At 40.5% G+C, this 13,006-nt stretch overlaps 1 protein-coding gene across 7 annotated transcripts in view; it reads left to right on the forward strand.

Annotated features, from left to right (window-relative positions):
- Positions 1–1,106: 1,106 nt before the first annotated feature.
- CLYBL (citramalyl-CoA lyase) overlaps positions 1,107–13,006 on the forward strand; it is a 339,893-nt gene continuing 327,993 nt past the window's right edge. For 5 of the 7 annotated variants that reach the window (XM_054574338.1, XM_054574334.1, XM_054574340.1 and 2 more), the window contains exon 1: positions 1,107–1,203. In XM_054574338.1, the coding sequence (XP_054430313.1) occupies positions 1,142–1,203 (62 nt within the window). In that variant the 5' untranslated portion in view covers positions 1,107–1,141. The remainder of the gene's footprint in view (positions 1,204–13,006) is intronic. The other 2 variants (XM_054574339.1, XM_054574341.1) reach the window with 1 other exon arrangement.

Below are 13,006 nucleotides of genomic sequence, written 5' to 3' on the forward strand. Positions count from 1 at the left end.
TGATACTCTAGTTTGGGTCATCTGCACAGGCCCCTTTGCATGAGCAGCAGGTAGGATAAATGTTCTGAAAGATCAGAATTTGTAGCCACGAGTGTTCTGGAGACAGAGTGCAGTATGTTGCAAAGCCCTGAAGTGGGAGGGGGCTTAGTGAACATAAAAAAAAGTGGAAAGAAGGCAGGGGGAGGGTGAGATAAGATTGGAAAGACAGGCAGTCACCAAGTCACGTAAAGCCTTCAGGGCTGTAGGGAAGAATTTGGATTTTACTCTAAATGCTTCCCACTAGAAGCCACTAATACCTTTAAGAAAGGAATTGATGTGATGATAACAATGAGATGTAGTTAAAACTACTGAGCACTTGCTCTGGGCCAAACAAGGTTTAAGCTCTTTACATTAACTCAATGTAACCTTATAACAACCGTATGAGGTGAGTACTATCCATAGTCCCATTTTATAGATGACGAAACTGAAGCACTAAGAGCTTAAGTAACTTGGCCAAAGTCACAGAGCTAATAAACTCTGTTTTAATATCTTAACAGTCTCTCCACTATGAAGCAGGAATTGTATTTGCTGAAAAACTGGGCAGAGTTAAAGGAAAGAGTTGTTTGCTGGTCCCGGTCTTCAGCAAGCACTTCTTCGGCTCAGAAAGCCGCCCATTCCATGCATGTACATTCCATAATGGATTAACAGTTAACCGAGGCAAGCACATGGTGATGCTCACAAGCTCTTTAAGACAGTGTTTTTAACAACAAAAACAACAAATCTCTAGGAAACGTGCCCTGTTCTGGCTAGAAAACGCAAGGTGTGCCTATCCCTCCTTCAAAACCCCTCAAGCACGGGGAGAGTTGGGTGCAGTCCCTAGAAAACCTACTCGAGAGACAGCCCGCTACTCTGCCTACGACAGCAGGAAAGAAGTTTTAATCCCCGCAGGTGCGCAGAGCACGAGGGCGTGGCTTGCAGGGGCGGGGAGGGTGTGGAGGAAACCGGGTGTAGCCGGGATTGTCAGGGGCCGGACCTAAGAGGCGCGCGGGGGAGTGAGAACGTTAAGGGGCGTGGCGACGTCGGGTAGTATTGAAGGTCGAGTTCCAGGGGCGGGGCGAAGTGGGGACCGGCGTGGCGGGGGCGGGGCTCGTGCGTCGGAAAGATGGCGCTACGTCTTCAGCGGCGTGTGGTACTCGGAGCGGCAGCGACGGCGGTGCGGAGGCTGTGAGTGCAGGCTCTCCCTACCCCATGGGCCGGAGGCGGTTTCCCGATTCTTGTCGGGAGCCCCGGCGAGCTAGAGCAATGTGCACCTCCCGTGCGCCGGCTCGACCTCTGTCAGCCAAGGTCGTCGACGTCCCGCAAGCGTCGCCCCCACTGCTCTTGCCTCCCTGTGGGAGGACTCTTGCTTGGATCTGGAAAATGGGTGCCCAGAGTCGATCTGTCAGGCCCAGAAAACAAACTAGTTTCCCCCACAAATGGTAACTTTGAAAGTGCACATGTTTTATAAAGGGAGTCCTGGAGTTAGCTGCAGAGGTTGCTCACCTAATGAATAATATGTTCAGCACAGCGGTTCCCAAATTGGGCCAAGGACCCCTTTGCACGCGAAAAATTATTGAGTACGTAAGAGCTTTTGCTTGCTTGTATGTTGATTTTTACGGTATGAGGAATGAAAACAAATTTTAAAAATATTTATTTAAAAATAAAAAAAACCCTGTTCTACCACAAATGACATCTTTAATGAAAAAGAAAACTTTAAAACAGTAACAGTGGCATGGTTTTATGTATTTGAAAACCTTTGGTTTAATAAAGGACAGTTGGAGTCTCATATCAGCTGTTCTGGAGGAAGTTTACAAAGAAATTTCGAGCACAGGCAGATGCAGATACTAGTTGGAAAAGGGCAGACGTTATAGACCCTTTCAAAGGTTATCAGAGACGTCCCCGCAGGTGTCCTCAGACCACACTTTGAGAACCGCTGGTCTAGTACTCGCCTGAACATAGGTTATCTCATTTGAGTCGCCGACCACTATGTGAAGTTGGATGACTTGTTCCTAAAAATGAGGAAATTGAGGCTCAGTGGTCAATTCAGAAACTAAGTCTGTGGCTCTGGAACTTTTTACTTTCGCCTCCTTCCTGCTTCCTGACTCACCGTTGTCCCAGGACCCACCTGGTTGTATGCATCCTTTCCCATTCTTACACCCAGGCCTGGTATATGGCCTGGGCTCAGGGGATAACCCATGGAAGCAGAGGAACCATTGAGGCGTGTATTCACATCCTTCCAGAAAGTCTCTCTTCTGACCTGTGAAGAGGCCAGCTTTTGTGGCCTGTTGATTGATTAGTTGGTCCAGTGACCACACACAGTCACCTTCTTCTGAGGTGCTTGGTGTTCAGCGTACAGTGCTCTTCACCTCCATTGACAATTGGCTCATTCTCAACGCCCCTACACACCCCGCCAAGGCCATGGCCGCAGACCTTCATGCAGGGCGCTTCCCAGAGACTACATCCTGAGTTAAATCCTTCTATCCGGGGGTCTTCAGAACACACAGGCATGAGAGAAGTAAAAGGGCTAAATTTCCAACTTAGAAAAGTCTTTTTAGAGAGGTCTCCATTTCTACGCAAGTTGGGTTGCACTTCAGCTTCAGACCAACGGGCCTGCTTCTGCTGGCTTTTCCTTCCGCTTTTAGAGTATCAGCACCATTGCTGCTAGTCAGGGACCGTTCCTGACCCCTCTTCCCAAAAGTTAAACATTTATCCTTGTTGCAGTGCTGTCCCAGATGCTTCTTTGTCCATCCTGTCTCCAACCCTGCTGCTCTCTGTGGTCACTGCTCAATTTATATAAATACTTTGCCCTCAAGTTGGGGGAGCATAACTTTTCACTCTTAGGGGTGCTATTACTAGGAGTGCCATTTCTTTTAAATCCTTTCAGCTGATAGAGCAAAGAAATATGTGTGTGTATGAACACTAACCCATGCATATACATACAACTACAAATATTTCTATATGTAACCATCTGTAGCTCCATTAGGCTAAACATCAATTCATATCGTCTCAAGTTCTAATGCATTACTACATGGATCATTCTAGCTTTATCCCCTTGCTTATTTGTAAATTTTCTCTCCAACAGTGAGAAGCCTGGCTCCCACCGTCATCCAGTTACTTAATTGTTTAATTTCAGCAGGTTCATATAGCAGTATCTGAATTGTTAGGCCATACTCCGTGGTAATAAACTATCAACTAGAGTACAGTGCTCTCTGCAGTTCCTTTCCCTTCAGTCTTACAGGCTCCACTCATTTCCAAAGTTAGTTAGGTTAGCACCTTTTCTCCTAGTCCATCTTCAGTGCGGTTATTTCGTATATTTGTAATACAGTTAGATTCTGTTGTCACAGTCTGCATTCTTTGCTGGGATCCCTCTACTTCCCAAATGACCTTTTCTTTTTTCTTTTTTCCTAGTTGCATGTATTAAGGGTCACTCTTTTTTTCCCATAACGTTCTTTGGGTTATGGCAAATGACTGATTTCATGTGTCTACCGTAACAGTATCATAAAGAATAGTTTTACTTCCCTGAAAATCTCCATGCTTCACCTATACATCCATCCACCCTCTGAAACACCTGGCAAAGCACTGATCATTTTACTGTCTCTATAGTAGTTTTGCCCCTTCCAGAATGTCATATAATTGGAGGCATACAGTATATAGTCTTTTTTGACTGTATTCCTTCACTTAGCAATATGCATTAAGAATTCTCCATGTCTTTTTGTGGCTTGATAACTCATTTCCTTTTATTGCTGAATAATGTTCCATTGTACAGATGTACTTATTGAAGGACACTTTTGGTTACTTCTAGTTTTTGTTGATTATGAATGAAGCTGCTATAAATATTCATGTGCAGGTTTTGGACATAAGTTACAAATCAATTAAGTAAATACCTGGGAGTATGATTTTATGGTAAGTACGAAACTGTTTTCCAAAGTGGTTGTACCATTTTTCATTCCAGGTATGAATGAGATGTCCCTGTTGCTCCGCACCCTCGTCAGCATTTAGTATTGTCAGTTAAAATTTTTTTTTTAGCTATTCTAATAAGTATTGCTTTAATATGTTAATTTTTTTAACTTGAAATTGCTTGATGTCAAATGACATTGAACATCTTGTGTTCATTTGCCTTCTATGTATCTTTGGTAAGGTGTTTATTCAGACCTTCTGCCTATTTCTTAACAGGGTTGTTGTCTTATTGTTGAGTTTTTAGTATTGTTTACATATTTTAGATATAGGACTTTATGTTTTGCAAATATTTTCTCCCAGCCTGTGCCTTATCTTTTCATTCTCTTAATGGTATTGTTCATAGTACAGAAGTTTTTTATTTTAATTAAGGCTGGAGTTTCAATTTTTTCTTTTATGAATCATGTTTTTGGTGTTATATTTAAAAACTCATTCACAAATCCAAGGTTACATAGATTTTCTCCCATATCCTCTTTTAGAATTTTCACAGTGTTGTGTTTTATACCTAGGTCTACGGTTCATTTTGAGTTAATTTTTATAATAGGTGTCAGGTTTGTCTAACTTCTATTGCATATTGATCCAATTGGTCCAGCCCATTTGTTGAAAAAACTACCCTTTCTCCATTAAACTGCCTTTGCTCCTTGTCAAAGATCAGTTGACTTTATTTGTATGGGTCTGTTTCTAGCCTCACTATTCTTACATATACCTCTCTTGTTTCACCAGTACTGTACTGTCTTTGTTACTGTAGCTTGATGTTAAGTCTAAAGTCTGGTGGTATCAGTCTTAAAACTTAAGTCTTCTTTTGTATTGTGTTGGCTATTCTGAATCTTTTGCCTTTCTATATAAACTTTAGAATCAGTTTGTTGATATCCACAACATAGCTTGCTGAAATGTGTTTGGGAATTACATTGAATCCATAGATTAGATTGGGAAGAATTGACGGCCTAACATATTGAGTCTTACAATCTATAAATGTGGAATATCTCTTTATTTATTAAAATCTTTCTGATTTCTTTCATCAGAGTTGAATAGCTCTCTGGAGATATACCTCATACATGCTTTGTTAGATTTATGCCTAAGTATTTCATTTTTTGTTTTTTTGGTGCTATTGTAAATGATATTGTATTTTAAATTTCAAATTCCAATTGTTCACTGATGGTATATAGGAAAGCAATTGACATTTTGATACTAATTTTGTATCCTGCAAGTTTGCCATAATCACTTACTAATTTCATGAATTATTTTTGTTAATTCTCTGGGATTTTCTGCATAGACAGTCATGTCGTTTCCAAACAAAGACAGTTTTATTTCTTTTTCCCCAATATGTCTACCTTTTATTTCTTGTCTTATTGCACTAGATAGTGGTTCCAGTAAGAAGCTAAATAGAAGGGACGAGAGGGACATTTATATTAGGTAAGAGAAAAAAGGAGCAGAAATATGCACTTACACGGTGTTTTATAATTATAAAATTACCTGTACCATTGCTCTTTGTGTGTGTGAAGTTGAATTATGGGGTCATTTACTTAAAGCCTGAAAAACGTCCATTAGTATTTCCTGTAAGGTGGGTCTGCTAAGCAGCCCCACCTGTGCATGTCCTTTTAGATTCCTGGGAACATGACATAGCTTTTCAAAGCTCCCTATGGACATCTCATTCTCCAGTTTTTTCTGTTAAGCTTTTTGGTTAGTCTGTTTTGGTCCCAATTGTTACCCACCGTCTCAGGTAGCTATGATGCTAGATAATTGCTTCTGATTGTTATCAACAAACACCCTCAGAAAAAATGCTGTTTTCACTTTTTGAGCTCTGAGTCAGGCTAGCTTTCCAAGTGAAGTCTTCCAGGGAACCACCAGACAGGCCGAATAGTGACCGTTCTCTGGGAATGAGGCTTTGAAAGAGCTCTAATCCTGCCCTGCCTCCTCCAGTGGCTGCCAGGCTGCTGGATTTCACTGAACTGGGGAGAAGGGGGATAGGGTAGGTTTACAAAAAACCAAAACGCACATAGTTTGTTGTTCTTACCATTCATCCATGTTTCTTGAGTAAATGCTTCCAGATTGTTGCAAGACTTGAGTTAAGTTTTAGAGTTCTGAAAAAAGTTGATTCTAACAATGTTTATCAATATTTTCATTGCTGTTATGGAGGATAGGATTTTTGAAGGTCCTTTTTCTGGAACTTTGCTGAAGTCACTCTGGCTTAGAGTTTTGATCAAGAATGGGTTTGAAGGTGAAAGGATTAAGCAAAAAAACAAAACAGAACAACCAAACTATATATATACAGAGAGAGACATGGACAACAGTGTGGTGATAGCCAGAGGGAAAGGCAGGTGGGGGTTAGGTGGAGGTGGGCAAAGGACGGGAAAATGGGGATGGAAAGACACTTTGGTTGGGGTGATGGGCACATGACACAGTGTGCAGATGATGTTTTATTGAGTTGTACTCTTGAAACCTATATGGTTTTGCGAACCAGTGTCACCCCAATAAATTCAATTTAAGAAAAAGAATGGATCTGAATTTATAAAATGTTTTTTTCTGTATCTATTGTGATGATTATATAGCTTGTCTTCTTTAGTGTATTAATATGGTGAATTAGGTTGATTAATTTTTAAAGTTATGCCAACCTTGCATTCCAGAAATAAACTCCATTTGATCATGATGTATTATTTTTATATATTGTTGGGTTAAATGTGCTAAAATTTTGTTTAAAATATTTGCATCTATGTTCATAAAAAATTAGCCTATAATTTTCTTGTACTGTCCTGGTTTGGGTTTGATATCTGGGTAATGAAGGCCACATAGAATACAGTGGAGAGCGTTCCTTCCTCTTCTCTTTTCTGTTTTGTGTAGAATTGGTAATATTTTTTCCTTAACTGTTTGTGCCTGGAGTTTTCTTTAATTTAAACTACAAATTTAGATTATCTAGTTCTTTTTGAGTGAGCATTGGTTGTTTGTGTTTTTCCAAGAAACCTGTCAATTTCATTTAAGTTGTCAAATTTATGAGGAAAGAGTTGTTTATGATAATCTCTTTTTTTACAGCTTTATGGTGGTATAATTTACACACCCTAAAATTGATCCTTTGTAAGTGTGAATTAAATAGTCTTTAGTAAGTTTGTAGAGTTGTCCAACCATCACAACAATCCATTTTTATTGTTTTACTTTTATCCTCACCTGACAACCTTTTTTCATTGATTTTACAGAGAGAAAGGGAGAAAGAGAAACAGTAATGTGAGGGAGAAACATCGACTGGCTGCCTCCCATTCATACTCTGACCAGGGATCAAATCCACAGCCTAGGCACATGCCCCAACCGGAATCAAACCTGCAGCCCTTCAGTTAAGGGATGATGCTTTAACCAGCTGAGCCACACTGGCCAGCGCCCACAATCCAGTTTTAGATTATCCCCCAAATTTCCATCATCCCTAAAATTATCTCAAACCCATTTGCACTTAACCCTTACACCCACCTCCAGCCTTATCATCATCCTCTTAATGGTTATATTGTCAGTAGCGTTGTGTCCTCTCTCCCTGATATTGATAATTTTTTTTTCTCTCCTTTTCATTTGGTCAGTCTGGCGAAATTTTACTAGTTTTATTGGAGTTTTATTGGTCTTAAAGAACCATCTTTTGGTATTGTTGATTTTTTCCCCCCTATTGTCTTCAGTTTTCTATTTCATTGGTTTCCTATCTTTGTTATTTCCAATCTTCAGGTTACTTTGGGTTTAATTTCCCCTTTTGTTCTAGTTTCTAGGCAATTGATTTTAGACCTTTCTTCTTTTTTACTAAAAGATTTTAATAATAAATTTCTCTCTAAATCTTGTTTTAGCTGCCTCTAGCAAATTTTGCAAGATTTCTCATAACTGTAATCTCTTTTTCCTTTTTATCTTGATACTCTGTTTTCCAGAGCGATTAGTTTCTAATAACTAAACTTTGAAAGGAAGAGGGACCAGTGACTGTGGATGTTCAAAGGTGGCAGGAAGAAGTATGCTGAGGAGCTACCCCTTGCTGGGCAGTGTCAGGTTAGAGGAAGCTGGTAAAAGGAAAAAACAGGTGAAGACAGTTTAGAGAAGTGACAAATACAAGCTAAGCACCTGGGTAAACAATAAGGGACAGTATGTGAAGAGCCAGTTGGGCTGTGGTAAGTAGTGTGAAGGAGCATTGATGGGGTTCTGGAAGGCCCTTTTGTAGGGCTGGCCTCATTTTTTAAGCTTCCTGAGGTTGTGGTGACAACCACTGCCGTCTCTCTGTACTACTGTGAGGCCATTAAGGGAAGAAAGGAAGGAAAGGAAAAAAGGGAGGATAGAAATGGGAGAAGAGGGATGCAGAGGGAAGAGACTAGAGCAGGGAGGTCTGGGAGCAGTGAGAGAGAAAGTTGAACATTCCTCTGTGGAAACTATTTGGGTGATTCAGAAGGCCTTCAGGGACTATGCAATGAATGCAGCACAAATAAAAGTGGCACAGATGCTTCAAAGATCGTAGAGAATCTGTTGGAACTGTTCCATGTTCTGTAACAAGCAGAACACCTGAGAATGTTGAACTCTACGGGCTGCAATCAACAAAGATCAGAAACTCCCCAGTGTGAGAACTGGAAGCTGACCTGGGGTGTCCAAAAACTACTGTGTCAAAAATTTTGACACAGGATCTTGGCGTAAAACATGTTGTGGCATAATTCATTCCACAGCTTCTGCTATCAGAGTGGAAGGAACATTGTGCTACAGTTGCTAATGACTTGATTCAAACCACTACCGATGAACCAGATTTCCTCAAGAAGGTCATAACCGGAGATGAATCATAGGTCTATGTCTATTACCTGGAAGTGAAGGCCCAGTTGTCCCAATGGAAGTCGCCTGGTTCTCCTCACCCGAAGAAGGCGTGGCAAAATCTCAGCAAGATCAAGGTCATGTTCACCATGTTTTTTGATTGGGAAGGTGTTGTCTATCATGAGTATGCCCCTCACAGGCCAAAATAGTAGGGAATACTGCCTCAATGTTCTTCATCAGTAGAGAGATGCAATACAACAAAAACAGCCACAACTATGGGCAACTGGTGATTGGCAGCTTTATCATGGCAGTGTACCCACTCATGCATCATGTCTTGTGCAGAGTTTTTGGTCACATCACTCAGATGACTCAGCCCTCCTACAGCCCAGATTTGGCATCCTGTGACTTCTGGCTTTTTCCAAAACTAAAATCAACCTTTGAAAGGGAAGAGATTTCAGACCATGAATGAGATTCAGAAAAATTCTACAGGACTGCTGATGGTGATTCCAACAAAGGATTTTGCAGTGTTTTGAACAGTTGGAAGAGATGCTGGGAAAACTGTGTGAAGTCCCAAGGTGACTACTTTGAAGGGGACTGAGGCGTTATTGTCCTGTGTACGATGTTTCTTGTATCTTTGTATCTTCTTCAGTAACTGTCTCTATTTTTCATATTACATGCCTGGATACTTTCCGGACAGTTGTTCATTTAGTCTGTTTGCCCAAATCTGGTTACCCTTACTTATGTACTTGGAGGTAAATTTCTACATGTGAACTTGCTGGGTAAAAGAGTATGGATATTTTAAGACTTGATGCTTGTTGTCAAATCACCCTCCAGAAAGGAAACCCTGGATTGCAGTATGCTTTTGGGAGGCTTATTTGCCCATTTTCCTTGGCATCAGCAGACTCCTACACAGTAAAGTAAGCTGTCTTGTTGGTTAAATAGCTGATATCTTTTCCCTCTGTGGCATTGACTGTCACACTGACCCAGCTACAAGGTGTTTTCTGTAAATGGTCATGGAATTTTACTTGTCCTGCAAGTTCTCTTCAGAACTACACCACATGTAATGTCTTCCTCTTAGCTAGGCTTTTGTGATTAACAAAGCTGCTAGATTTTATAATAAAGGAATCAAAGCCAATTTCCATGAGAAGCAAGGATTCTATTTTACGAGGATGCTTGGTATGGGCAAGAGTGTCTTAACTATTACTCTGCACAATGTTCTGACCAAGAAGGCAGAGTCACTGTAGTGCTCTGTATTTGCAGGATATTGAAAAATTTTAAAGGCAACACTTTTTACTTTATTGCCCAACTTGCTACCCCCAGTAAAATTAGGTCACAGTTTAGTGGTAGACTGTGTTTGCTGTTTAATTGAAAGTTCTACAATAATGAAAAATTATATATTATCAAAATAAGGACCTCTCTTTGAATCTTTTTAAAATTTATATGGCCATTTAAGAACATCATTGTACATGTATACATGTTACCACTTTACAAGTAATGCAGGCTTATTTTAAAACATTTGTACTTGATGCCTTCTTAATTAATCTCACAGTATTTTTTGTGAGAAAGATGATATGCCCACTTTTATTTTTTGGCCTAATGCAAAAACAGTTAAGAGGGAAAATATCCATGCCAAATGCTGTTTTCACACAGAGACACTGGAGGGCGCGCTAGCAATGGACGATGTAAATTGGTAGCAGTGGGAGATGTCAGTGTCTCTTTATAAATGTACAAATGCTGTCTATTAGAGTAAGGTATGAGCGTTGGCTCTTCTGATCATTTCTGATCATTAAGACAAATGAAAGACTCATAAATGGTAAATATTTCTTTTTTTCACATTCTAAAAAAAATTTGTTTATTTTTAGAGAGAGGGGAAGGGAGGGAGTGAGGGAAAGAAACATTGATGTGTGAGAGATACATCAATCTGTTGCCTCTCGCATGCCCCCTCCTGGGGACCTGGCTCGCAACCCATGCATGTGCCCTGACTGGGAATCAGATCAGCAATCTTCCGGTTCACAGGCCAGCACTCAATCCAAACTAGCCAAGGTGGTAGAGGAAATATTTCTGTACTGACCTATCTTTTGAAAAGTTTATTAGAAACAAGATATAGCTCTGTGCTCTGGGCCTCCTTATTATTTCCTCTATCTCCTTCCTCGTTCCTGCCACACTGACTCCTTTACAGAGCTGTGTCTCCTGCCTGGAGCACTCTGCCCCTTCAAGTCTCTGCTGAAATGTCACCCATGGAATGATTCTTTCCCAACCACCCTCTACAACATAGCAACTCTCCCTCCCCCTATTTGCCTCTGCACACTCTTCTCCCTCACTCTGCCTAAGGACTTTTCCATTGCACTCACTTCCACCTGACATTGTACATTTATCTGTTTATTGTCTATCTGCACCCCGGCCGTCACCAAATATTCATGAGATCAGGGATTTGGCCATTTAGTGCCAGCTGTTATACCACACTGCCTGGCACAATATTAAGTCCTAAGCATAAATTTGCTGAATGAAAAAAGCAGATTTAGGAAATGAAGTATTTAAGATAGTGTTTTATGGAGATTAGTGCCTCTTTTATTGTAGTAAAATATAAATAACATACCTTCATCATGTTAACCATTTTAAATGTACAGTTCAGTGGCATTAAGTTGTTTACAATTTATTCACATTGTGTACAACCATCACCACCATCCAACTCCAGAACTTATTAATCATTGCAAACTGAAACTCTGTACCCATTAAACAATAACTTCCCATTGTCTCCCCCTCTCAGCCCCAGTAGCCACTGTTCTTCTTTTTGTCTTTATGAATTTGACCATTCTGTAGTCTCATATAACTGCAATCAGCAATATTTGTCTCTCATATCTTATTTTACTTAGCATAATGTCCTCTAGGTTTATTCATGTTGTTATGTGTGTTAGAATTTTCTTAGGTTATATGTTATATGCATATACCTCATTTTGTTTATCTGTTCATCCATTAGTGGACATTGCCACCCTATGGCTATTAATAAGTGCATGCTTTATATGGAACTCAGAAACATGATGTTAAGGTTTTAAGTCAAAAGTAGATTTCTTTAAAATGGTGATAACATCTTTATTTTATACTAGTGAGTTGTAGTATACCCTTAGATGATTTGTACCTTCAGGAAAATACTTTTAATACAGATTAAAGGAGAAACTTATCCAGATTCTAAAATCAGATCTGGACTACCAGCTTGCCTTCTCACACTACCACAGCAAAAATTACAACTAGACTAGAAAACAACTATCATCTAGAATAGTCAGAAAATTGAACTGTATGGAAGTCTGACAACCAAGGAATTAAAGTAGTCATATTCATCCAGACCGGTATGAGGGATGGAGACACGAAGACAGACGGAGAGATGGAACAGGTGTTCCACAACCACATGCGGTCGATGAAAATTGGGAGGGATACCTCAGGAGCGAGGGATCCTAGCCCCACACCAGACTTACCCAGCCCAGGACCAGGACTATCCAGTGCCAGGAAGATAAGTCCCTATAACTTCTGGCTGTACAAACCAATGGGGGTTGGGGTCCTGGAAAAAACTGCGGGATTCTCAGGAGTCTTCTCTTAAAGAGCCTGCAACAGACTTAGGACTTATGCAGACTCACTTGCTCTGGGCTTCAGCACGAGCAAGGAGCTAGAAGAGCATCAGTGGCATATGGGGTGAAATAGAAGTGTCTGACATCAGAGTGAGCGTTAGGGAGTTTCCTCCCTGACAAAACAACAGAGACCAGGCAGTGACATCATACCCTTTCTGAGCCCTCCCCCACACAGAGCCACAGAGCAACACGCCGTTTCTGAGACTCCATCAACCTGTTTTACTCCAGTTGTCTTACCCAGTTGATGACCTGAGGCTGCACCCCATCCAATTTACCAGCGTACTTCTCTACAGTAGGGCACGCTAATAAGACGGAGTCAAGGCAGCTCTACCTAATACATAGAAACAAACACAGGGAGGCTTCCAAAATAAGGAGACAAAGAAATATGGCCCAAAGGAAAGAATAGAACAAAACTTCAGAAAAGGAACTAAACAAAATGGAGATAAGCAATATATCAGATGCAGAGTTCAAAACACTGGTTATTGAGATGCCCAAGGAACTCATTGGGTCCTCCAAGAGCATAAAAAAGACCCAGGCAGAAATGAAGGTTACAGTAAGAGAAATAAAGAAAAATTTACAGGAAACCAACAGTGGAGTGGTTGAAGCTGAGAATCAAATCAATGATATGGAACGTAAGGAAGGAAAAACACATTCAATCAGAACAGAAG

The sequence above is a fragment of the Pteronotus mesoamericanus genome, unplaced genomic scaffold, assembly GCF_021234165.1.
Source record: "Pteronotus mesoamericanus isolate MK-2021 breed Mesoamerican mustached bat unplaced genomic scaffold, CSHL_Meso_final contig_26, whole genome shotgun sequence".
NCBI lineage: Eukaryota > Metazoa > Chordata > Mammalia > Chiroptera > Mormoopidae > Pteronotus > Pteronotus mesoamericanus.